Here is a 27,183-nt window from a genome sequence, read left to right on the forward strand (position 1 = left end):
AGCATGTTTGGACATGTTTTTACCCTGCTGGTGACTCTCAAGAGGACATCCATGGCTGATGTAGCTTGTGTTCCATTTATGTGAATGCAGTATTTTCTTAACCCCTCTGAACAGGAACAGTGGATTTATTTTATAGATATCCTGTTTGCACATGGGGCTCCAAGTGGTCTCCCGTCCAGGAGTATGACCAGCTTGATGCCTGCTTAACTTCAGCAATGCTGTATCCACAGATGCTATGAGACTACTCGCTAACATGGTGCTGTGGGCTGTTAACTCTGATGTAGCAGTGCAACATTATTTTATTTATAATATATTTACCCTCTATGAGCAAAATACTTCATCTCCTCTTCCTTGCATCTTTCAGAGCCCCACTTTCTTCATGCCACTGAGTACGGGAACTTTGTTTATTTCTTCTTTCGAGAGATTGCTGTGGAACATAATAATTTAGGCAAGGTAAGAGTAAATACAGCTGTTTGTTATAATAAGCTACGAAGTCTCGGGGTGATTTGTAGAGGACTAAAAATATGCTTGCTCTGGAGTGCCTAACCTCGTTTCCTTTCAGCAAGGGCTGGTTTAAGAAAAATATGCTGATATTTTCGTACTTCTAATTGCTGGAGGAGGTTGCGGAATGTGGGGTTGTTGTTTTTCCCAGTTTCACTGCCTTGTTGTCAAGAGCAGGACTTCACCTGTCAAGAGGTTCAGCCCAAAACATTATGGTGCCTAAAGCTGAAACTCCAAAGGGGACACAAACACGCACACATGGATTAACATGGAGCACAATCCCTTTGATAGTTCCCCTTTGAAATCTTCTTTAAAGTGAATCTGCTGTTTATTTTAGTAGGGCTTGCATGGGAGGACTGGAGGATTGCATCCCATGTGGTCAGATTTCTCTGACTCGCCCTGTGCAGTGCTTAACGGCATCCAAAATTTCTCTGCAGAGGTGGCTGCCTCCTCCTGCCTCATGCTTGTATATCTTGCATTTAACTTTCTTGAGAACAGCAATATACTATCAGCCAGATCCTCAAACCCAGTTAAGACAGAACACACGGATGAAAAGCGGCTACCATAGATGGGAATCGTGCAGGCGGGAACCTGTGGCTATTTATATAATGTGCTTCAGCACTTTTAAAAAGAATAAAGGGGACTTCCCTTTTTATGCCTTTTCTCCTGAGCTGCTCTATCAATGGTGCAGAATTTGCTTGTTTTAGTAAAAAAAAATATGCTCAGCCTTGAACTATATGGCAGAAGTGCAGAATCGCAGGCCTGGGGGCCAGATCCAGCCCTCTTGGAGCCACAGTGTGGGGTTCTCCAGAGGGCCACACCCCTTTCCTTTGACCACCTATCATTTGGTGGCTTCCGAACTTTGGCGCGGTTTTTTCCTCATTCTAAATGGTTTTAGGGCTTAGTTAGTGGCAGGAAAAGCTTCAAGCTAATATATGCTAGTATTTGGGGACCCAATCCTTTTGCCTTTGGTCCCACCCCCCAAATGCAACCCCCAAGAGCTTCTCCAAGGGGTGAAAGAGGTTCAACGTCCCTGCTATAAGGGCTCCATTCTAGCAGGGCTGCCCCCAAGCAGTAAACCTGTACCACACATGTCCTCCAATTCTCTCTCTCTCTCTCTCACACACACACACACACACACACACACACACCATTTGCCCTACCAAGCTCATCCAGATTCTGGAGCATCTAGTCACTTGCATTTAAGGGGACTACACCGGGGGGGGGGGGGCAAGGTGGAATCCGTTAGCACCAGTGCACCCTTGCCTACCCCCTTGGCACCACTGAAGTTCCCTGCCCTCCCCAACTTCTTATTTTTATTTTAAACAAACCATTTCTTACTGGCAACTGGGATCACTTCAAAGCAAAGTGAGGGCCTGTAGCTGCGGTCATCTTCTTTTCCCATTAATGCCTCAGGGCCGTGGGGCTCAGTGACGTCCTTAGGAAATGAAGCTGCTGCAGGCCGATGCTTTCATCTACAGCACGCCCATTTTGCGGTGGCGCCCAGGAAAGCCTCTCAAATAGCCAAATGTGCCCGTGGGCCCAAAAAGGTTGCCTACCCCGGGCTAAACAAGCTGCTACATTGAAGGCATAGCGCACAGCTGATCCTAACTTCTTCTTTTTACTTTAGTATAGGTGAACCACCGCATGCAGGTAGGGGTGGTTAAACCTTCCCATCCAGCCACTTCCCCTGCTAGATCCACACCCACCCACCCACCACCATGTCGGGGCTAACGAAAGAAAACTCAGTGGGCACTGATGGAGATTTTATTTATTTCTTTAGCCCCCACATGTGAGATCAGCTACACACTACATATAGTGGTGTAGTATAACACTACATACAGCAGCGTGTAGTTTAGCCCTTAGTCTCATTCACGTTTGTGGACTTAAGGGAGTAAAACTGGGGTGCAGTGCTAACAATTGTCAAACAGCTTAAGGATCTGCATTTGTATTCCAATGAACATCCAGTGTCAAATGGAGACCTGAGATCTGTATATAAGAATACAAACCCTGCTCAGAAACACTTTTTTCTTAAAGGAAAATTCTGAGAATAGGGTAAGCAGTGTTGGGTCCAAGGACCAATCTCCACCCCTCAAAGTGTTTCTCTGTGACAGGGGTCCCCAATGTGGTGCCTGCAGGCATCCAACAATTATTATTATTATTATTATTATTATTATTATTCTATCCATTTTTTAATATCCATACATGGATTTGTATGAAATGCATATAACTTTCTAGCAATTATACAAGGGCATCAACAAAAGTGGACCAAAAATCCAAATAAGTATCCATGTGAAGGTGGCATCTGTATACCACCCATTCAAATATTGAAAGCGTTGTAAGGTCCTCAATTCATTGCATTATAGGAGGTGAGTGTTCATCCTTCCAATGTTGTAATATCATTCTTTCAGCTGTCGAGGGTGCAGAGAATCCATTTACACTGACCATTTGTTAATTTCCATGAAGCAGGTAAATAATTTAAAAGAACGTATACATATTCAAGACGGTTCCAGTTCAAAGTTTAGCTGTGTAATAACCACCCCGTAAAAAGAAGCAAGTACTGGACATTGCCAAAACGTATGTTAAAAGAAGCATTCGTTGTATTGCAGCCCCAGCAATTAGCCAAATTAAACAATGCATTATTAAAGAGTCATGGTGGTGTCCAATAGACACAAAACAAAGGTTTTTGCTGAATAAGACACAGCCTAAGCTGCATAGACACAACAGGTAGACACCAAAACAGGGGTCCACTAATTAGGCATTTTGTGCTGGTGCCCACAGCAGTTTCTCACATTCCCAAATGTGCCCACGGCTCCAAAAGGTTTGGGGACCCCTGCTGTATGGACTTGGTGTAGGAGGTCTACAAACAGCTGCTTTCTTATTGGCCAAGTGACAACTTATTTATTTTTAAATCTGCTGCTGTTTTCCTAGCAGATTAGCCATTCATCTTGCTTTTTCTTTTCTTCCCCATACAGGCTGTGTACTCCCGCGTGGCCCGCATATGCAAAAACGACATGGGCGGCTCCCAGAGGGTGCTGGAGAAGCACTGGACGTCTTTCCTGAAGGCGCGTCTCAACTGTTCCGTTCCTGGGGATTCGTTTTTCTACTTTGATGTGCTGCAGTCGATCACAGACATAATAGAAATCAGCGGAGTCCCTACCGTTGTTGGCGTCTTCACTACACAGCTTAACAGGTGAGAGACGAGCTACTGAACATCAAAAAGCCGTTCTCTGGTTCACTGCCGACATTCTGTCTGGCGCTGCTTTGTCGCCTGGCGTCTTGCAACTTCTCTGTGTCTTTTACAGCATCCCCGGCTCAGCGGTGTGCGCCTTTAGCATGGATGACATTGAGAAAGTCTTCAAAGGAAGATTTAAAGAACAAAAAACGGCAGACTCTGTTTGGACTGCTGTACCTGAAGAAAAAGTACCAAGGCCAAGGTAAAAAGAAAAAAGAAGAGATTCGTAGTCAAAACTCAGTTGCTTTGGCCTCATCTGTGTAGCTGCTTTGGAATCACTATAATGACATGTTGGCCAGTCAGTGCGCCTCCGACTGGGAACATTTTTTGTTAGGTTGTTGTTTTCCACTGCCCCTTGCACATGGCAAATGGGTCAACTGAATAATTTGTCAAGGGTACAGATACAAAGCTAGGTAAGCTTCTAAGTCACTGGTAGCAAAACATGGAGGACCCTTGAATCCCCCATCAGCAAGGCCTGGGTTTGACTGAGGGCCTTAGGAGTTTTTCCTAACTTTTATTAAAGTGAAATTGTCTAGATATTGAAATATTCCTCGGAGGACCTTTTATGGTCCCCCAGCCAACAAAGATGAGACTGGTGGTGCCTGACCCAAGATAGGGCCTTTGCAGTGTTGGCCACCAGCTTTGGAATGCCCCTCCCAAAGAGGCTTATCTGTTATCTTTTCTGCTTCAGGTAAATACTTTTAATTATTTACCCAGGGTTTTTTTTGAGATGCTGTTTTAACAAATGGTTTCTCTGACTCCGGTTTTACTTTATTTAATTTATGTGTTCCAATTAGGGTACTGGTGTTTTTAATTGTTGTTTCAGCCCATGACCATGCTGGATATGGATGACAGGGGTTATAGTCCCATACCATCTGGAGGGCACCAGGTTCAGGAAGGCTGTTTTAACCTTTTGATTTCTGAGCTGCTCTGCAAACCCTTTGGGGTTGAAGAGTGAGGAAAAGGTCTATGGTAGAAAGAAAGGAAGAAAGGATGGACAGACAGGAAAGAAAGAAAGAAAGAAAGAAAGAAAGAAAGAAAGAAAGGAAGGAAGGAAGGAAGGAAGGAAGGAAGGACGGACGGACAGGAAAGAAAGAAAGAAAGAAAGAAAGAAAGAAAGCAAGCAAGCAAGCAAGCAAGCAAGCACAGGAAAGAAAGAAAGAAAGAAAGAAAGAAAGAAAGAAAGAAAGGACAGGAAGGAAGGAAGGAAGGAAGGAAGGAAGGAAGGAAGGAAGGGACAGACAGACAGACAGGAAAGAAGGAAGGAAGGAAGGAAGGAAGGAAGGAGAAAGAAAGACAGACAGGAAGGAAGGAAGGAAGGAAGGAAGGAAGGAAGGAAGGAAGGACAGACAGGAAAGAAAGAAAGAAAGAAAGAAAGAAAGAAAGAAAGAAAGAAAGAAAGAAAGCAAGCAAGCAAGCAAGCAAGCACAGGAAAGAAAGAAAGGACAGGAAGGAAGGAAGGAAGGAAGGAAGGAAGGGACAGACAGACAGGAAAGAAGGAAGGAAGGAAGGAAGGAAGGAAGGAGAAAGAAAGAGAGAGAGAGAGAGAGAGAAAGAAAGAAAGAAAGAAAGAAAGAAAGAAAGAGAGGCAGGGAGGGAGGCAGGCAAGCAAGCAAGCAAGACTTTCTCTCTCTCTCTCTCTCTCTCTCTCTCTGCTGTTTTTTTGGAGCTGCAATTCCCATCAGTGCCTCCATCATGTTTTGAAAGGGTGCCTGCAAAAATAAAGTTATGAATACAATTATGGAACTACCTTATAGCGAGTCATGCCGTTGGGCCATCTAGTTCAGCATTGTCCCCTCTGATTGAGAGTGACTCTCCCAGTTTTTCTTAGTGCTGCTGCCTGAAATCCTTTAACTGAAGATGGGATGGACTGAACCTAGAACCCTGAGCTGTGGGCCTTGTCTAGTTAAATCTGTTCCACCTGTGTTTCCCAGATGTCAGGCGTCTTTCATTCTGGCATCCGCTCATTGACGGAATCAGACTTTTTGCAGGAGAATGTCGTTCTGCTTGCGCTAATTTGTATCTGCGCTAATAGGCACTTGCAGACGTGCGCAAATGTCCCAGTGTGCATTAGTTGATGCAGATGTGCAAATCTCCCCAAAAGTGAAAAAAAGTGAAAAATGCACAAGCCCCTCCCCCAAATCCATATTTTCATGCTTTAGCCTATGGGGAGAAATGTGCATTTGGTCAATGATTTCTTTCTTCATATGTTTGTATGACTAAATTTGTGTACAATTCCAGAAAGTTAAAAAGCAGTCCGCAAGCCCATGGGATCCGCACAACTCAGAAAAAGCCGGTCTGCTGCGGAATCAGTGGATCTGATTCATAAAAATCCGAACTCATTTGAATCTGTTCCAGATTTCTCTGACATCCCTAGCCTTGACATCTATGCATTTCTGGAGCAGGAGTCAGTGAGGATTTATCAAATGACATTATATTGCACTTAGCATTATTACATTGCACTTCCCATACAGATGTCGGAAAGAAGTGGCCTCCTGAGATTTTTGGAAAAATTGCTGAACCATCAGTTACAGTTAACTGTGTTTTTATTACACTATTTGAATCTTCTTGTGACCCCAAAGTGGCACATTTTAGTCCCTTTGCTTCTGAAGTCAAAGCAATGGAGCGTTTTTTGACCAGGTTTGTGTAAGAAAAGGGGAACGTTCTATGTTAATCTGTATTTTGATGTGGTTATATTTAATTATGGCCTTTGGCTTGACTTGTTCTGCTTGTGAATTTCCCAGAGGCATCTGGGTGGCCAGTGTTGGAGACAGAAGGACCCTTAGTCTGATCCAGGAAGGCAATGCTTGCGTTCTATATGTTGCTGCTGTTGTTGTTGTTACAAATAATATTTACACTTCAATGGTATTTACACGTCAAAGTATAAGAGAACAGGAATTTAAAATAACCTTAGAGCCAAAGTATTTCATAAAAGATGTAGGCTCTGTTAAAGAATGAAAACTGTCATCAAGTATGGCCTTCAACCAATTTAGACAAAATTTAAGATCAGTCACCATGTCTATGCTTTCGAACTGTGGTGCTGGAGAAGACTCTTACGAGTGCCCTGGACTGCAAGGAGGTCAAATCAGTCCATCCTCAAGGAAATCAACCCTGAGTGCTCATTGGAAGGACAGATAATGAAGCTGAAGCTCCAATATTTTGGCCACCTAATGCGAAGAGAAAACTCCCTGGAAAAGACCCTGATGCTGGGAAAGACTGAAGGCAAAAGGAGAAAGGGACGGCAGAGGATGAGATGGCTAGATAGCATCACAGATGCAATGAATATGAACTTGAGCACGCTCCGGGAGAGAGCGCAGGACAGGAAGGCCTGGCATGCTATGGTCCATGGGGTCACGAAGAGTCGGACACGACTGAACGACAACAACACCATGTCTATTCTGTACTCTTCTAGTTGTAGTTTGAGATTCCGTCTTAGTCTCCTTCAGGCATTAACTAAAGTAGTAAATGCAAAACGTGAGCAGGGCCATGGTGAGTAGCCCTGCCCCTGACACTGCATGCACTGAGTTGCTCCGTTCTCAGGCATGTGGGAGGCCACGGGAGGCTGTCCGTGGAGGCCTTCACATGATTTGGAGCCCTGCACTGTTGTGGCTCCAAGTCCCATAGAAGCCTCTGCACATATAACTGTACATCTAAAGGGCCATCTGCTGTACATATGGAGGTGGATGTGACATTGGGGGAGGGGCTACTTGGTGTGGCCCACTCCCCCCTCACATGCTGCATTTACTACTTTAGTTAACACCTGATTAGGGCTCTTGTTTTCTGCTTCATTTAGAATCCCCACATGGATGTCACTTATCTAAGCTACTTGATTCATGGAGCTGTTTTTACCCTAAAGCAATTCAGGGTGCAATCCTATCAGGATGCCCATCAGCCTCTGAACATGGAGGCTTTGGGGCATCCTGTGCAGAGTGGGAGGAGCGCGGAGGAGATCTTTGCCTCCATGCTTCTCCAGCTCTACATCTTTGCTAGATGGGTTTTTTCACCCATCCAGCAGGAGCTCTGCAGAGCAGGAAGGAAGCAGGCTGTGGAGGCCAGAGGATTCTTCATAAGCTGGCCACCCCAGTCCCCTCCCCACCCACAGAACCGCCCCCCTTCCCTCCTCTCCAAGGTTGCTTTTGTGACCTCGGAGAGGCAGCCAGCATGGTTCTCTCCACGCCAGCTGTGAGATGGAGGGGGAGGAGCAGGTAGCTCAGACTCCTGGGTCTGAGAGCAGAGCGCTGTCTCTGACCTTGGATCCAGGAATCTGAAAAATCCTATTGCCCCCCACCCCCGATGCTGTGTAGGGGCCATAGTATTGCTTCTTTAATCATCTTAAGTATTCATCTGTGAATTAACATTAAGTAACCAAGTAGATGCCAGATAAGGTGATTTTTAATTAAGCTTTATCTCTGGATATGTACTTTAAAAGATTTAACAAATAGTGAATTAGTACAGTTGAATGAATAGCTTCCTTATTTAGGACACTACCTTTTAATGAGTTAGACAGTTGGTCCATCTATCTCAGCACTGGACTACAACCTCCATCATGACCATTGGCCATGCTGGATGGGGCTGAGAGGAATTGGGGTCCAAAAACATCTGGAAGGCACCAGGTAGGGGAAAGCTGGTTTATGCTGACTGGCAAGGGGTCTCCAAGGTTTCAGGCACAAGTCTTTCCCAGCCATACCTGGATATGCCGGGAATTGAACCTGGAACCTTCTGCATGCAAAGCAGGGGCTCCACCACTGAGCTACAGCCATTACCCTGAGAGTACTCAGGTTATTCTCAGGGTAACTTACTCTTGGCAAGTAATATGACTTACTCTTGGCAAGTAATACAGTCTTTACCTGGCTGAAATGCTACCCAAAAATAATAATAGAAGAGACATTAATCACAGACATTATCCTAAGCTGCCTCGTACTGAGCTAAACCATTGGTCTGTAAGGCTCAGTCCTGGCTGCAGACCCTCCAGGACTTTGTAGGGGCATCCTTCCTAGCCTAGCTGCCCAGAAGTCCTTAACTTGAGGGGCTGGAGATTGAACCTGAGGCTGCATATGAGGTATGTGCTCTCCCCCAGAGCTATATCCTTCTCCCTCCCCTCTAGGAGTTTGCAGACCACAAGCACACCTTCCCAGTATTGGTTTAGTGGCAATGTGCCATATCAAAATGTGTGCATGTAGTCCACGGTTCAGGTGACTCACTGACCATGTATATGGGATAACCCAGGCTAAAGCAAAGCAATTGGCCAGCCACTTCCAGAATGTCTGTCTGAAATGGACCCAAGGCAGCAGTTTTCCTTTGGACCCGAAATATGTTTTCCCTTGGCCGTTTTACCCTGCCCTTTCAGAATTCTTAACCTTTGCATTAACGTTAAAAAAAATCGGGAAAAAATGTTGCTTTCCTTTCAGACCTGGCTGCTGTGCAAAACACGGCCTAGCAGAGGCTTACAAAACCTCCATTGATTTCCCAGATGAAACCCTCGCTTTCATCAAGTCCCACCCCTTGATGGATTCCGCCATTCCATCCGTCATTGAGGAGCCTTGGTTCACAAAGACAAGAGTCAGGTAAGGACTGTGGCGACACCAGGCCCAGGTGCTGCACATCTGAGATAAAATACAGTTCCTGTCACAATGGGAGGGAACTCTGGGCCTTTCTGCACCATCATGGGTGTTTTGGCGATGGAAGATTCTCCTGCAAAGAGGCTGGTTAGGGTCAACAATGTGATATCCTGGCAGAGGGGACAGCTGCCTGGAATGGAAATAAGTGCCCTTAAGTGGCTTAAAAAAAACACTTACCTGGATGTATGACGCTTATGCAGACAAACACAGACACTGTGAATTAAGACCTGTCACCGGGACAGGACTTTGGGGCACAAGACCAGGGCCTCACTCAGCAGAATGAGCGGGAGGGCCCCCAAACACAGCAGGGCTTGCTGATCACATTTTGAACCAAGTGCAATAATACACATTACCAGTAGAGGCTGGTTGCTCGTGAAATGTGTTCAGCACCATGGAGAGCTGCTTTAGATTTCTGACTTGTTCTGACTGAAACCCAGAGTGGATTTACCGCCCCACTGACATCGGGGCCACCAGCCTCCACTGCACATTACCCTCTAAAGAGGGAAGGCCCCATCGGACCATGAAGCCCAGAGTTTAAAATCACCAAACTGCTCTACTGTCTCTGATATGGAGGCCTCCCCAAGAAGCATGGTCTTCTCTGCAGCAGTAACTGACTTCAAAAGATCCTCTTTGCTCCGCTGTTTTTGTGGTTGGTTTTATGCATTGTCCGGTTCTGAAATGAATGTGTACGCCATTTTGAAAGGTATTGTAACACGGTGTATAAATTTGTAATTCTATATGCACTTATCTCAGAAGAATACCCATTGAACTCAGTGGGGCTTACTTCTGAGTAGACACTGATAGGATTGCACTGTGGGTCTTTGAAATCAATAAACAGCCCAACATCAGGTTATCTCAAGCAATTTAACATGGTTTCCACCCTTATGAACCTGTTCTGGCATTAAGAGCAGCATCAGAGGTCCTGTTCTCTGGCTCAACATTAACAGAGACCTAATTGGCAGGTAGCAGAGACAAGGCTTTCTTGGTGATGTCTCCCAAATTGTGGAAATCCTTCTTGGGGTGGGGGTGGGGAACAGACAAGAGTTGCATGTTTTGATCATATCTGAAAACTTTCTTATTCCAGAAGGCATTTTATATGGTTGGTTCTGCGGTTTCTTTAATACTGCTGTGTGTGTTTCAGTGCCATCTTTTATTTTTGTTTCATTGTTATTATATTGTGATTTTATTGAAAGCCACTATGGAAAATTAGTTTGAAAAGTGGGCTGTATCTAAATTACATATTAGATCAATTAGATAATGAACAAATAACTGTACACTCCCCCAGATCGAACTAGGATTGTACAGCTGCCTCCTATGGGTGGCAAAGAGGATGGAACTCCATGTTACAAGCAACTCGGGAGGGGGGGGCTGGCCTGGCATACCCAAGGGTAGTAGCTCTGTACTGAGTTCTCCCCCTCTGCAATGCACACTACAGCTTCTACATCTCTCCAACATAATGATGCTGTGTGTTGCCCTGTTCGTGCTAGCAGCAACCAGTGATCAACATAATGATGTCAGATATGTTGTACTAATGGGGTCTGCACAGGAGAACTACCAGGTGGGACATGTCCAGACCCATTAGTCTGGAGCCCTGGAAAGTCTGGTGTGACTTACAGCAGAGTTGCTTTATATACAGAGAAAACGTGGCAACACAACCTTTAGTATTCGAGGCAATAAACACAGGCTTGAGCCACTTTAAAAAGAAGTTCAATCAACTTACTTTATTAGTGCTTTTATACACATCATCAGAGAAGCACATAGCTCATGTGCTTGTTGCAAAGGCAAGAGGGAGAAGAAGAGAAAGGGAAGAGGAGGTTACAGGACAGCAAGGGGATGAGCTAGATAAGATGGTGTTGGCTATGCAACACATTCTCTCTTGCCCCCTAGTATCTGGAAGCCAGCAGAGTTGTTCCTATTATCCAACATGGAGAAGTGGAAAATGCCTCACAATACTGGACATACCTGCTTAGAAGCAAGTCCCATTGACTTCAGTAGGGCTTGCTCTCAGGAACATGGAGATAAGATTATAGCCTTAAATGTGGTGCTGACCACATCATACCAAACTAGCAAAAATGATGTGTATGGAATCATGACATAGAGATGGGTGAGCTCATGATGAACGGAACTTTTTTTAGGTCTACAAACCACTCCTGGCTTCCCCAAATCTTCCACTGTCATTCAGTTGTGTTTCCAGACAGTAGCTACTCCAGCTGTTGCTCACCTTTGTGGACCCACATTAATTCTTGATTCTCTGTTTTTTATGCATGGCATTCTTTCCCTCTTTCCTTAGTGTGAAGTGTGTTGATTGCTAGTAACACAAATAGGCCTGAGGTGAAGGTGTTGATTGGTGTTACAGCAGCTGATATCAAGACACTGAAGCCCCACCCCCCAAAAGCAGGCAAAAGCAGTGATACTTCCCTATTCAGTACCTAGGGGAAACAGGTGTTCAGGGGACTCTTTCCGAGGAGACAGCTTGCAGGTTCCCCAAACAGAGTCTGTTTAATAGACTCTGTTACTGTCTCCACTCTCTTGCCCTCTCTCCGTTTTCTGACAGTCCCAGCCACACTGGAAAAGCAAATAAGGATAAAAAGGTGGAGGGACATTGGTAGATATGCAGAGCAATTATTATGTAAGATCTCTTGGTCTTGACAGGTATCGGTTGACTGCGGTCGCTGTGGACCATTCTGCTGGCCCGTATCAAAACTACACAGTCATCTTTGTTGGCTCCGAAGCTGGAATGGTGCTTAAAATCTTGGCAAAGACCAAACCTTTTTCTTTGAATGACAGCGTATTACTGGAAGAGATAGATGCTTACAATCATGCAAAGTAGGTATTATTTTACGAGAACTGCTCAGAGACATTTTACAATGACTGTCTCATTTGAGTCACTTCTGTTCTTCACTACCTGATTTAAAAGTGCTTCCCCCACTTCAGCTCATGCTATCTTGTGCTTCCCGGTGTTTATAGGAATACGTGTTTGAGCAATCTGAAAATATTTTTGTGCACATTCTAATCCCATGTACACACATACATGCATGTGCCCCACTAAGGCAATGATATTTCTTCCCCTTCCTCATTCTCTGCCACCAGATGTAAATGCCAACACTGTAAAGAAATGGAGAAAGTCATTAATAAGGATCAGGATAATAATTACTCATGAAATACTGGATAACTTCATTCAGCCAGGCCTTCTGTGCATTCAGCCTTATCTACCAGGCTGGATAATGCACGTTGCTCTCTTCCTAGGCTTACATAGGTGGTAGAGGCTGACGGTAACTGAGATTGGGAGAGATGCTCCAACCTGTTGGAATGCGGGGCAGGGGGACTGCCCAAAAGCCGGGAAACGGCCAAATGATCAGTGGTGAGGGAAAGGGGGTGGGGCCAGCAGAAGGGGGCATGGCCATCTGGGGAACCCAAGCAGGCCATGTTTGGCCCCCAAATATGAGGTCCTGTACCCCTGTGGGTAGAAGCTGGAAGTATGGTTCTCTGGCTTCTCCCCCACCCCCTTCTGCCACAAACTCAACCAGTCCATTTATTATATACATTCCACATGAATGGGCAACACTCTAAGCCACTATACTACAAGATTTTAACCTACCTTACAGGTTTATACAGAGGACAGAGGGCTGCTCTTTGGAGGGCAGACACACATAAAGAACGGACATTACTGGATCTGCTTGAGTCTCATCATGCAACACACACCCAGGTCTGACGGGGCTGCACTGTGTGTGTCAGTATGTGCCCCTTGCACATGCAGCTCCACTGAGTCCCACCTCATGGATCTGACTTAAGGATCAAGCGTGCCCATTGTGGATTTGTTTGTATCTGCTACACCCCCTATACGTCTCAAGAAATAAGTCAACGGCCCTCTGGTCAAACACACGGTACCCTCAGACAGCTGAAACTGGGGCCACAATATTAATTTTCCCACAACGCCCTGGAGCAACATTACATCAGGGCATTCTGGGATGCTGTCAATAGTTTTAAAAGAAGCATTGTGAGAAATGTTAAATGGTGGCTTACCAACTACCTACTGCTGCCACCAGGCAAGCCCAAGGATGGGCAGTGGGCACTCATGTGGGGGGGGGGGGACCCACCAGACGTCACTTTGTCAAGGGTTCCCCGAACCATGGAAATTAGTGGTTTATTTCTCCCATTACTGTATGCCTTATTTACTCCCTCACCCCCAATTCTACTGTGGACAAGCATTATGTTCTCTGAAAGCTCTGGAGACATTATATTTTTTCCTGCTCTTAACAGCTTATTTTAAAGAAAACATAACCCAGCTCAGATTCAATGTAAAATCAGAGGTGATAAACATCACCCTGGATCAGAAGGGGCCAAAGCAAATAACCATTTCAAAATTCCTTGTGCTGAACAGGTGTAATGGGGATGGTGAAGAAGACAAGAAGGTCATCTCCCTGCAACTGGACAAGGAGCACCATGCTTTATTTGTCGCCTTCTCCAGCTGCATCATTAGAATTCCCCTAAGTCGTTGTGAGCGTCACGGGTCATGCAAAAAGTAAGCCTCCTCCTTCCGAACCGTTCTATACAGGGGATCATGCCGAGCTTCAGGGGGGGTCAAAGGTTAATTCCTTCTCCTCTGATCTTGCTGCAGGACTTGTATCGCTTCTCGAGATCCTTACTGTGGCTGGCTGAACCATGGGACCTGTGGAAGAGTGAAATCAAGCATGTTGTAAGTAGCGGGGGGGGGGCGTTCAGCTCATGATTCAATGCTGCAGCTTTAGGTATATTTGAAATGCAAATTGACACAGAAGTTCATCACTTCAGGTGTCCAGAGCAACCCTCAAACAATCATCTAATTACCTACTCATTTCAAGACTCAATTTAACGTGCTTGTAGTAACCTTCGAAGGCTTAAACCGGGGGGTAGGCAGGAAGTAGATCTCCAAGCATTTTGGACTTCAGCTTCCATCATTCCTGACCCCTGGCCATGCTGGTAGGGACTTCTGGGAATTGAAGTCCAAAAAACACCTGGTGATCTTCTGCTCACCTCTGCCTTAAACAGCCTCAGACCAGGTTCTGCCAGAGCCTTAACATCAGTATCAGAGGTCCTGCTCTCTGGACCATCCTTAGGTAAGATCCAGTCAGTGAGTACCAGGGACAGAGCTTTCTCAGTGGTGCCACCATGGTACTAGAATTCTCTCCCTGGGGAAGGAAGTCCAAATGGTTCCCCCTATTGCCATTTTTAGATAGCATTTGAAGATCTTTTTATTCCAGAAAGTGTTTTATGACCAAGTCTGCTATGTTATTGTTTGTTCATTTGTATTTTTTTGCTGGTTTTCCATCTTTCTGTATGCATTTAATTTTTATGTGATTTTTAAATTGCGTTTTATTGTAGCTTTTTAATATAAGCTGCTTTGGAAAAAGGCACAAGTGGTGCCACCAGTGGGCTAGGTTGGGTCAAGTGTGTGAAAACGGAAGGAGAGCCCTGCTGGATCAGACCAAATGGCTATCTAGTCCAGCAACCTGTTTCACACAGTGTCCAACCAGATGCCTCAATGGGAAGCCCACCAAGCAGGAAGGCAAAAGACATCATTCACTGTTGTTCCCCAGCAAAAGTATATAGGGAGGCACTTCCCTATACAGGGAGGCAAGAAACGGTAGCCCTATGCAGTCATTCTCAAGCTATGAAGACTAAATGCATGAGGAAAGGGAGTGATCCAGCCCTGTACCCCATCATTGCACATTTCTGTCACCTTATACTCATGGAAATACCCTCTGCTCTTCCCCAGTAGCATATTGGACACCTTCCGACCTGAGGGGCTCATCTTCCGGCGTCATATCTTTTAGCCTTGTGATACGTTCCATGGGGTTTTCTTGGCAAGAATACTGGAGTGGGTTGCCATTTCCTTCTCCAGTGGACCACATTTTGTCAGAACTCTCTGCCATGACCTGTCCGTCTTGGGTGGCCCTGCACGGCATAGCTTATGGCTTCACTGAGTTACGCAAGCCCCTTCGCCACAACAAGGCAGTGATCCATGAAGGGGACTCATGGAGAACAATGGTATAAAGAAGAAAGGCTCCTGTATCCATGGAGGCTCTTCTCGTTATCCTGTCGCCTTCCAGAAGTTATGGAAACACATGAGGAGGGCTGCAGGGCTAGAGGGTTCCTTCTCCTCATGAGTTTATTCTACATGTATTCAGAATGACTGAGCAGGGCTAAACTGTGGTCCAGATTGTGCCGGACAGTTCTATTCTGAAGATTCTATTCTATGAAGGTTCTATTCTGTGGGGCAAAGTCTTTGGGATGTTCCCCTGAGCCAGACCCACTGGGATAAATGGGAGGCATGAGAGAACACAACAGCGCTTGCTAGCACCTGTCTGTGCCTCCCATTCGTTTCAATGGGGACTGTGTAGGAAACTTTCAGAATGGATGGTGCATCAAGAAGCATTAGATTAGGCAGCGACCATTCAATTTAACCTATATAGAGTTATGAAGGCGAGCACCTGCTTAAACAGCTGAGTTATGGAGCCACACAGAGGTTGTTCACATTCAAGCTGTCGCCCCATTTTGTATCTAACGTATTAGTTCTTGTGTCCAGCATCCACCTCCCCTTACAAATGCTGAATGAACATGCTTTGTGATTTTTATGTTTCTTTGGATGATGATGATGATGAACAAGGAGAACACCACCATTGGTTTTCCCAACTAATGCTGTTAATTGCAGGTTGTCTTTGTTTGTTTCATACAACCACAGCGTTGGAGGATATGAGCAAGATGTGGAATATGGTAACACCGCGCAACTTGGCGATTGCCACGGTAAGCTCCAGCCCCAGATGCCGACTTGAGAATGTGGCATGGTTTTGTTTGTGGGCCACACTCTGATGTGGATGTCACATTAATGGCACTGAGCACTCCCCCACTCCTCCTGTTAAACCAATTGGCACAAAGCTAAGCTGCTTGATCTTGGGTGGTGGAGCCCTTTGACCATTTTTCTCCCAACCGTCACGATTGTTCGTGAAGGTCTACAGCCACGTTATTAAGCCAATACTTTTTCCTTCCTTTTTTCTTTTCCTTTTGGGTAACCAATTGTATTTTATTTTCTGATTTTCAGTTGCTCAGGCCTTGACAATCTTTTGCTTTTTCTTTCGGTTACTTTTCACTGATTACGTGTTCCTTTAATTCTTTTAGAAATTTTGCCTACTACAACTACACCAGATTACAAAATATTTGGCGATCCAACATCTGGTTAGTTTTTTTCAATCATTTTTTTCCCGATTTAATGAAGCTTTTCTTTCCTTCAGTTAAGCATTTTCAGAACCCCTTCTTTTTCTTTTCCCCCTCTTCCTTTGGTGCAGTTGGCAAGTCTTCATATTTTTTGCTTTTCTGCTTTTACTCATATTCCCACTGATGGTCAAGATACAGCCAGGACTTTTATCACTCACTCAGCACTTTTCACCTCGTGTAGCTGCATGCTTAACTGCTCATTATTAATTGAGATGCATCTTTTATTAACAGACAAACCTGATTAACTTAGATGACATTCTCACTGCACGAACTTAAGCTTCGACTCTCGTTCCCCTCTCCACCATCATGAATGCTACTCTCCCTTCCATCATTATTTAGTAGATGGATGCCTGACCCTCTTCATCTCTCTCCCTTCCTCCCTTCCTGTCCTGTGTCTTCCAGTTATTTATAAAGCAAATACACATTTTCTGAAATGTGTGTTTCTCAAGCGTTGGAAATGTGTTGATTCCTTCAAGGTTTGGAAATGCATTTGTGCTAATAGATTGCATTTAGCATCATATCTCTGGAGGCTATATGTACTTTTCTTCCAGAAACACACACACACAGCAAATGGGAGAAAGGCATTACCTCTTATATGTATTGGTGAAAGTGTAAGTTCCTCCGCCACCTCCACTCCCAGCCCCAGTGGGATCACGGAACTCTTCCTCTATGGAAGAAACCCTAGCCATTCTCAGAATGACTGACAAGCACATAAAAGGCTTTTCATGCCCGCAATGCTTTTTCAATTACCTATATATGAACTTTTTCCTCTCTCCTAAGCTCATTATTCCAGCTCTGATCTTTTAGCCCGTATTCGAGTGGAGAAAATTATACAGCTGCTTTCCAAGATTTATCTGGTTTAGGTCCTGAAATATATATGCCTTGAGTTCAGTTCCAAAAAGCAGTGACCTCCTGTTTGGGGGTTGTTACTGAAATCTGAGTATCTCCACTGGATAGGCTACAGTTAACAACAGTGCCTAAAGTGAGAGTAATAGTTGGCATGGTTAGATATGTAAACTCCAGAATTAACAACTGGTTAACAGAAGTATTCTCTTGCTGGCTCAGACCCCCAAGTTCAATCTAGTCCAGCGGTTTCCCACAAAGGCCATTCCCAGATACCTCAGAGGTGATGGTGATATCTTCCCCAAATTCTGGCATCCAGAGACCTACTATCACATGCCTTCTTTATCGTCTTCTTGACACTAGGTGAAGACCTTTTTACGCACCAAGGTCTTTTAAACTCCTATTTTAAAAAGTGCTTTAAAGGTCTGAGCCGATAATTGGTCTCATTTCTCGGCTGCTCAAAAGGAGCGTTTTCAGACTGCATTTTACTGTATTCATTGTATTTTAATCATTGTATTGTATTTCAATTAGTGCTGTGACGATCCATGCCCCCTACTTCTGTGAAATTCTTCCCTCCCTGCAAAAGGGGCATTGTTTTTTCTGCCTCTTTTGCAGGGAGGGGGAGAATCTCAGATAGTGTTCTCATTGGGGAGTTGTAGGAAGTGCCTAAGGGGTGGTCGTCTTTCTCTTTTCTACTTTTAAAACACCCTTTGTGCAGTCACAGCATTGCAGGGCTCTTCACACAGAGGCTTTCAGCCTGGCAGCTCTTCCCAAAATGCCCACAAAGACCATGTGCCATCTCATGCCTCGTGGGCATTCAGTAGACCTCCTCGGCCACCTCCTGCCTTTAAAAAGGTAAAAGGTAAATGGGGACCTTTTCCCCGCTCCTCAGTGAGAAAATTCTTCAAAATACGCTCTCTCCTCAGCCACTTTCGCTGGAGCTTTCATTTCTCCCACAAACACACACCCTGAATTGCTGAAAATGAAAGAATCAAAGTATTTGGCACAGCGCTAATTTTAATACTGTATTTTATGTTGGGGTTTGTAAGCCATCCACAGAGCTTATGTTTATAGGTGGCGATAGAAACATGGTAAATAAATAAATACTAGCCTTGCACACAGAGGTTCCATTTATTATTATTGACCATTGTCACTAATATATTCCTCTTATATTGTCGCTAATAGACTAAAGAATGGCCATTGGCCATGTTAGCTATATAGAGCATCCATGAAATAGGCAGTAGAGCTGTGAACCCCAGAGGCTGGGCTCCAACACTGCTATGCCCCATTTACATCTGCAGGTGGCCTGGATCTGGGTCGAGGAAACTGAGGCCCTCCAAATGTTGCTAGACAGACTGCCATCATCCATGACCATTGGCCATGCTGGTTGAGGGTGCAGGGATCTGGAGAAGAACAACACCTGAAGGGCCAAAGATTCCCCCTCCCTGCCCGAGAAATCTTCCCTATTTCCCGCCTCTCCCTATATATGCCTGTCCGAGGACTGAGATCTGTTGGAGGGGCCTGCCTCTGCATCCCACCAGTGCGAATCATACACTATGGTGAGACGTGGGAGAGGGCCTCCTCTGCTGTGGCACCCTGGTTGTGGAATGCCCTCCCTTTGAAGGCCCGATTGGCACATACATTGGTTTAATTTCGGCCCAAGTAAAAACATGGCTTTTTACCAATGCCTTTGAGGGCTAAATGCATTCCCTAAAGTAGCACACTGTTTTAACTGTTTTATTGTTTTAGATTTTGATTGGTATTAGCTTGTTTAATGGTTTAATAAGTTTACATTGTTTATTGTTTTATACTCTTTAAATTGATTTTATCTGTATGCCGCCCTGAGATCTTAATGATATAGGGTGGGATACAAATGTTTTAATAAATAAATAATTTTTTCAAGCAGGGGCCACTCTGACTCCAGGTACTGCCACCGAGGCCACTCCCAGCACAGGTCCACATTCCTCTCTTTCTCACTGCACATTCCATTTCCCCTCCACCTCCAGCAGCTGTACAGTGTTTCACTGCAGCCAGCCAGTCATATTGCTCTTTGCCTCTCAGGATCCTCTCGCATAAAAGCTAAGTGGCTGTTTACTCCTGCGTTCTCCTCTCCTCCTTCCAGCCATTGTACAGCTGATGAGTGTGTCAGGTCTCCTGACTCCCCACCCCCCAAAGCTTCCTCCAGTAGCCCAGATCACAGCAGATGGCCCACCTCTAAAGCAAACAAGGCAACGCTAGAGAGCCCCTGCTGAGACTGAGCAACTTCTGCAAAGAGAGAGTGAAAGGGAGATGCAGAGGACTGCAGCTGAGGTGACTAGGAGCCCTTGGCCTTGCACTGAAGAGCCCTGCCCTAGATAGACCTTGGTTTTGACCCAGCTAGGCAATTCTTATGTTAACCAGATCCTAGTTCTCCCTGCAGAAAAGCTTTGTGTAGCTCAACACCTTCCATACTTTGTGTAGCTCAACACCTGGCAACAACAGAAGTTGGCCCTTTAGAAATTAGTATATTATTAGCATGGCCAAAAGGACTGGAGGAAAATGATCAAGCAGGTCAGCATCAAAATGGAAGCTCTGGAGCCTTGTTTGTAACAAGGGCACCGACTACCCTCCCCGTCCTATTTTGCAGTATTTTTCCTCCTGAATCCCTCTTAAATGACTTGACTGCTGCTCTTTTGAACTCCAAAGGCAAAAAAACAAACACCATATTGGACTTCAGTGAGAGCACCATCAAGCACAGAGTTTGATCCTGACTGAAACGCTCCCTCTGATATTTCATTAATTCCCTCTGCCAGTGACAGTTTTCATAGGCTTTTTTCTAATGCTTCTGGGAGCTCAACAACACATGATTCTATCGTTTAATGTCTGATGATATTTGCACTTCCATAACTGAACAAGTATGGTGTTTGATCAACAAACATTTAATTGATTTATTTGCTCAAGATCTAATTCTGGTAGGGAGGGAGGGAAGTTGCATTGTGTGACAACTTTTCCCATGCATGGACAAATGAAGACTTTCAGGCTCCTTTTTAAATGTTGGCACTCAATTCAACACTTTCAGTTAATAGGGGTTTTGTGACTAAGACATGTTCAGCCCAAACCTTCCTCTGTTTACATGGCTAAATATGCACAGGAAGTTTAGAAAGTGGCACCGCCCTAACATCAACATGAATTGTGCCATATGAGCTTTAGCACGGAACACTGGAAATTCCAAGTTTTGCTTAAGAAAAAAATCAAGATCTTGGCCTTTGGGATTACAGACTGATTGTATGAAAATGCCTTTAGAGTTTCTGATAGAGCTGTGTCCAGCCTATATGCGGGCAGAGAAATTGGGGGGACAATTTCACTGAATTTCTCCTAGGGGAGAGGAAATTCTCCCAACAGTTTCTCACAGATAGCGCTCACTAGTGATAGAGGTTGTAGCACAGGTTCTTTCTTTTTTCCTCAGGGTTTTTGGTTTACTGCACTGCTTCTGTAGGTGGCAACTGTGTTGAGGCTTCCACTTCTTTTGAGGCAGAATTTAAAATTTCTTCTGTTGGTATTTTTGAGCTTACCTAATCATTATGAGGTGGCTGAGGGTGCTGTGTGTGTTTTCTCTCTCTATTACACATCTTTCCATTGCTCTGCAGCCTCCCAGGCCACCTGCACTTCCTGAACTGAAAACCCCATGGGAGGAATTGCCTCATGACGTCTTCCTCACAATGGCTTTAACTGAAGTGCGGGAAGCTAAGGACGCTACAGGGTGCCACAGAGATTACCATACAATGACAGACAGGACACCCACACACACTCCTTAGCCACCTCATTACCAAGGAAAGCACAAAAACCCCAAACTCAACCCGTGAGAATTTCTCTGAAATTTCTTGCCCTTTGAATTTCTTTTTGAAAGCAATTTCTTTTCTCTCAAAATTTCTTTTCTCATTGAATGAGAAGGGTCAAAAAACATATGGGATAATTTTTCAGTGTAGGCTTGCACCCAGTCCTACAAATCCATTTTAGCTATAGAGCAGGGGTGCAGAACCTCGGTCCCAGGGGGCCAATTTTGGCCTTCCTTGGCTCCCAGTCCAGCCCTCCACGGTTCCCCAGAAGGCCATGCTCACTTCCCTGGTGCCACTGCCTTTCCTACAACCAGTGATCATCGGGTGATTTCCCAGCTTTTGTGTCTTTTTCCCCATTGTTAAAGGTTGAAATGCCTCTCTTAAGGCTTAGTTACTGAAAGTAAAAACTTTAAGCTAAAATATGCTGGTAATTTTGGTATTTGCCACTCCTTTGCCTTCAGCCATACCCAACCCCAAATTGTGGTCCCCAGGGATTTGGCCCCCAGGTTGAAGGAAGTTCCCTGCCCCTGCTAGAGAGGCATCAAGAGTAGCTTGTACTGCTGAAGCTTGAGGAAGCTTGAGGAAGCATCCTTCTTCTGACAGGTGGGGCTGAGACAGCCAGATCTGCCCCATTTTGCCATACACAAATCAGCCCTTTCTTAATGACTTCCTGAAATCAAGACAGGGCTGCACTGACTCCCTGAGCAATCTTGGCACTAGAAGAAGCAGGACCTCATTAATGTCCTAAAAGTCCCCAGTCACAACACTGAGTCATATTGGAGGGATCCCCAGCATGCAGCAGCCTTAAGGTGCAATCCTATGCATTTTTAGACAGAAAAAAGTCCTACTGCTCCCAGAATTGCTGGGAGGTTTGTTTGTCTGTTTGTTCATTGCATTTATATCCCACCTTTTTTCCTCCAAGGAACCCAAGGTGGCATACACAATCCTCCTCCTCTCCATTTTATCCTCACAAAAACAACCCTGTGAAGTAGGTTGGGCTGAGAGTCTGTGACTGGCCTAAAGTCACCCCGTGGGCTTCCATGGCCAAGTGGGGACTAGAACTCGGATCTCCTGGTTCCCAGTGTAGTACTCGAACCACTACACCACACTGGCTTGTAGGACCTTTTTTTTTTTTTTTTTTTTTGTCGAAACATGCATAGGTTTGCATCCTTAGTAGCTGTTGCACCATTAGCGCAAAGGCATCAGTTTTGACAGTGCCAGGGCCCTGATCCTTGGGGCTCTGGCAGTACAACACATGTTACAGTATAGCAGCACACCCAGATAGGTCTGGAAAGAATTTCCACTGATACATTCATGGTCCCTTTGCATCCAGCACAACATTTCATCACTACATGGTTCCAAGTTTTTAAGCCCCATACTTAATCAATTTTCATCCCACTTTTCCTTGAGCAACCATCAAAACAGCTTGTGTACACTTAAAAAAGGGGGAAAGAAAACCACAGTCTAAGCATTGTAGCTGTTAAACATTAAATAAAATTATTGTTGCATGCCTCCCAACCTTCTGCCCCAAAACCCCAAAAACAAACCCAGCCCCAAATCCAGAACAAACAGTTCTCAAACAGTTCTCAAAACTCCCCTGCCCCAGTTCTAAACTCAGAAGATCATGTGCAGTATAAATCTATGCATGACTGTCTGGTTTGCATACTTGATGAAAGTAGCTGGATGCAGAACAGAATATTCAGTCAAGATTGAGTCCCCTATCATATGTTCATAGTTTAGTTCCTAAATGTTAGGCGATTGCTCCTGCAAATTGCATCCACTTTTGATCATCAGATCCCATGTGTCTAGTGACTCACTGTGGGCGTGTAAGGCTCACTAGTGGCTGGTGATCGTACTGGAAGGGCTGCACAGCTCGTATTCATTAGGGGCCTTGGCTCAGTGGTAAAGCAGCTGCTTTGTATGCCGAAGATGTCAGGTTCAGTCCCCAGCATCTCCAAGTTGGCTGCAAAAATGCCTGCCTGAAACCCTGGACAGCCACTGCCGCTCACTGTTGACAGTACTGAGCTAAATGGACCAGTGGTCTAAGGCAGTTTCCTAGGTTCCTATTAGTACATTCCCCAAGTATCTCGGAGCCTTGGAAGCAAGCTGCTTCTGGGTCATTCAAGATAGTGAACACAACCCTGCAAAAATTGGTTGCAGCTAAGTCCAACTGAGACTACAGGAGCTAAAATGCACAGTTAGATGTTAGAGGCTGCGCTTCTGTGCACAGTTCCTTGGGAATCCATTCCATCCGAGCCAGTGAGACTTACTTCCTAGTAAATATGCACGTGATCTGACTGTAAATCCCAACCAACTCAATTTGGTTGTTGCAGCAAGAGGGCTTTCTAACTCGGCATGTGCAACCCTAGGGTAAGTATACAGGGATGTGGACTGCAAAGATTGTTCTTTATGGCAATCCAGATAATATATCTAATCATGGATACTTGCTTTACATGGGACCACAGCAAACAGATCACTACTGAAAGGGAGTTTATGTGCCATTTTTGGCTCACTTGCACAGTCCGATGACGCCACAAGTTTCAGCTGCCTGTGGGTTCTATATACTTTCAGATTTGGGACTCCTTTACTGTACAACATGAACATGCCCATGAGATTGGGGAAGGGACCATAGCTCCATGGCAGAGGACATGCTTGGCATCCCGAAGGTCACAGGTTCAACCCCTAGCACCTCCACTGAAAAGGCTTAATATGCCCATTAAGCACCATCTCTCCAGATATAATTTAGCAGTCACTGAGCAAAGTTGCCAATTGATGAAGGTTTAAAACAAAAAACGTGAAAGGAAAGAAATTAACTGTAATGCACATTAATAGAAATCTGTTTGCCACCACAGACATGGAGTTATCCTCAGCTTCTATTACCACAGTTGGAAGCATCCCAGTTCTCTCACCCAAAGTGATTGGTTCCTGGAAACCTAAAGCGACTGGCTCTCGGAAATTTGTAGCTCAAGATGACCCAAACACTTCTGATTACTCTGATCCATTATCAGGGGTCCCGAAGGGTAAGGCTTAATCAGGGAATATATTGTGGTTGAAAGGAAACCTGATAGCTTCAGCAGTTTCAAAGATTAAATTGAAATGCTTGGTATTCACTGCATGCAATATTGCCTATTTATAGAACAAAAGGTACAACTGTGTATCTGTTTCCTTGTTGGGCACGCATATATATATATATATATATATATATATATATATATATATTTGGGGAACAAGGAGAAGCAACACGAGTCTTGCAGAGTTACTATCAACTAACCATTGCTCATCCTTGTCTCTCCCAAGTCAAGATCCATAGGGCTGGGTTTGTTGTTGTTTTTCCTACATGATCAATGCATGCTTTACAGTGCAATCCTATGTATCTCTACTCAGAAGTAAATCCCATTGACCTCTACTCAGAAGTAAGTCCATTGACCATTGGAAGTCCAGTATATAGGATTGCAGCTCTTAAGTGTTCCAGCACCTCGCTGCCTTTCATGTACTTTATTACGGATGTCAACAAGCTTCCTCTTGGCAGGCCAATTGTGACTCCACATTAATGCACTAGCCACGATAATAGAACATTCACTCACAAATGGGGCCCCGCTGTGGCATGGCTTTACAACCAACAGCTGGAGAGTGGTCGTATTAGGGTGTGGTAGCAAAACTGGCAAGAGTCCTCAGGCAACTTAAAAAATGATTATGGTGTAAGTGCCCATATATTGGCAAATCCTTCATCTGCTACAAAATGTTAATTAGTCTTTTAAGATGCCAAGAGACTCTTAGTTGTTTCTGTAAAAAACAAAATACCTGATCAGACTTGGGATTTAAATATTCTAAATCTCTCCCACTAAGAATAACTTTGCACATGCATATTCTTATTCTTCTTCACAGAAGGTTATTCTCCATGTAGGAAGAGACCTCTACATCGTAATGTATGAAGGGCAGTGTGGTGCTTGGGAGTGGGGTGGGGAGGGGAGGGGAAAGCGTTGACCATATAGGTACATGTATCAGACAGCCGAGGCATATAGTGACAACCTGATCTATGTGCCCATGGTAAAAAAAACAGTGCACTTTTTCATACATTGCAAGAGCAGCTTCTGCATGGTGAGGTGTCTTGCATGCTGATCAGAGTGTTGCCAGTTCAAGACTTGCTGTGGGGAGATGTATGGAGACCCAGCATGGCACCATGGCTGTTGGACTTGGGCAGGACAAGCCTTGATTCAAATCCTCCCCAAGCACGAAGTCCACAAGGATAACTTTAGGCCTCTCTCTTTCTCAACCTAACAGTCACAGGATTTTTGTGGAGATAAAAAGGGGTAACCCCTTCCTGAGAAAGAAACTAGGCTGAGAGAGAGTGTCTGGCCACCCCGGGAGCTAGGATTTGAACCCAGGCCTCTGTCATCTACCCACACTGGCTCGTTTTTGCATACCTCTTGGTAGATGGCACATAATTGCATGAGCATGTCTCTCTCTGTTTTAAGACCCACAAGTTATCCACAAACCTTCTGCATTTTACTTTTCACTGAAACGTATCAGGTTTCCTTTCAGCCATTTTGGCAGTGCATTCATAATTTTGCTTGAGGTGTTTTATCTCGCTTGATTGTCCTTTAAAACCAGTTCGCTTTTCTAAGGATTTGCTCATGTGCTCTCAGTCACGCTTGGTGACATTTCCTGTAGTAAGCCTTCTCAATCCTTTTCTCCTTTTTTCCTCTTCTGCACAATGCCATTAAAACCAATAACCCTGAACATTAACTTTCTTCAAAGGCTTTGCCTCTAACAACAACAAAAACCATGATACTCTTCTTCGTCTTAACTTCCCCCTGCGTGGAATAACACAATTAGATGCATTCTGCCAAACTAACATTTTCTTAACAGTACAATGTCTGTGGTTGCTTTAAAAAACACTGTCAGAAAACCCTGCAAGTTCTGATATTAACACATGAATTGCAAAATTAATTCTAAGTTTCTTCTTTTTCTTCCAGGTCTAAATTAAACGTATTCTATATTATTACAAAAAAACTAATACCCACCATTAGCCATATGGTTTTTAAACTATGCTCTGTTCCAAATGTCCATTACTCACTGTAGTATAGACCTTAAAATGAGAAGATAATCATGACCTTTTTTTAATTTGCAGAGAATACCATTCCTAAAATAGCAAAGTTAGAAAGCATTCAGTATGGAGGGGAAAAAACAAAATAGCTCTAACAATGCAATGTTCACATTATACAGTTTTATACAATATCTGCATAATCCTATCTCACTTTTGATTCTGATTTATGAGTTGAGCAGGGAATTGAGAGAGAAATCTGTCCATGAGGTATTAATTGCAGTAGGACAGAGTAGCACTTTCTAACCGCAATTTTCCAGCAGAAATCGTTAAAGTTAATAACATACAAGCTACTATTTATGAGTCTTAAAAGGATATTTGGGGACAGAGAGAATACACTGGCAGAATATAGTATTATTGAGTTCTTCGAACTAATCAACACAGAGGTACCGCTTACACATTGTCCTCTTTTATTAAGGGACTTACGGAAGCCTCCCTGTGTCTGGAGTTCTGAATGCCATCACAGGCAGCTGTGGAAGGACAGCCTCCTTTCCACCCAGTTTTCATCTTGCCCTGCCCTTCTAGCAAGAAGAGAACTGGAACCACTGTCCACCCACCCTTACACAACTCTGCCTTTGCATTTCTTTGTAAAAGAACATAATGACATCTCTGTACTGGCAATGTTCCTTGTTCTCTCTGGCTTGCAGTTGGGAGGACGAAGAGCAAAGAAAAGCAGCCACCAGAGAGAACAAGGGTGGAAAACAGCTGCTGACATTCTAATTTCCTTGGTTTCTTGAGCAAAGAAAAGCATGGCACTGCTACAAGCCTGTGTAGGCAACAGTAGCTCTCCCCTGTCAGAGGTATAGAGCTAGGTAA

The 27,183-nt window shown here is 44.5% G+C and overlaps 1 protein-coding gene across 1 annotated transcript in view; it reads left to right on the plus strand.

Annotated features, from left to right (window-relative positions):
- Positions 1 to 27,183, plus strand: part of SEMA6D (semaphorin 6D) — a 103,750-nt gene that overhangs the window by 71,226 nt on the left and 5,341 nt on the right. Inside the window, exons 9-18 of the mRNA XM_084817107.1 lie at positions 365 to 453; positions 3,477 to 3,694; positions 3,807 to 3,938; positions 9,145 to 9,300; positions 12,007 to 12,180; positions 13,736 to 13,876; positions 13,973 to 14,050; positions 16,076 to 16,137; positions 16,510 to 16,566; positions 24,116 to 24,283. Of these exons, the coding sequence (XP_084673233.1) occupies positions 365 to 453; positions 3,477 to 3,694; positions 3,807 to 3,938; positions 9,145 to 9,300; positions 12,007 to 12,180; positions 13,736 to 13,876; positions 13,973 to 14,050; positions 16,076 to 16,137; positions 16,510 to 16,566; positions 24,116 to 24,283 (1,275 nt within the window). The remainder of the gene's footprint in view (positions 1 to 364; positions 454 to 3,476; positions 3,695 to 3,806; positions 3,939 to 9,144; positions 9,301 to 12,006; positions 12,181 to 13,735; positions 13,877 to 13,972; positions 14,051 to 16,075; positions 16,138 to 16,509; positions 16,567 to 24,115; positions 24,284 to 27,183) is intronic.

This window comes from Heloderma suspectum, chromosome 11 (assembly GCF_057233095.1).
Source record: "Heloderma suspectum isolate Gila_16-S chromosome 11, 16-S_ref, whole genome shotgun sequence".
NCBI lineage: Eukaryota > Metazoa > Chordata > Lepidosauria > Squamata > Helodermatidae > Heloderma > Heloderma suspectum.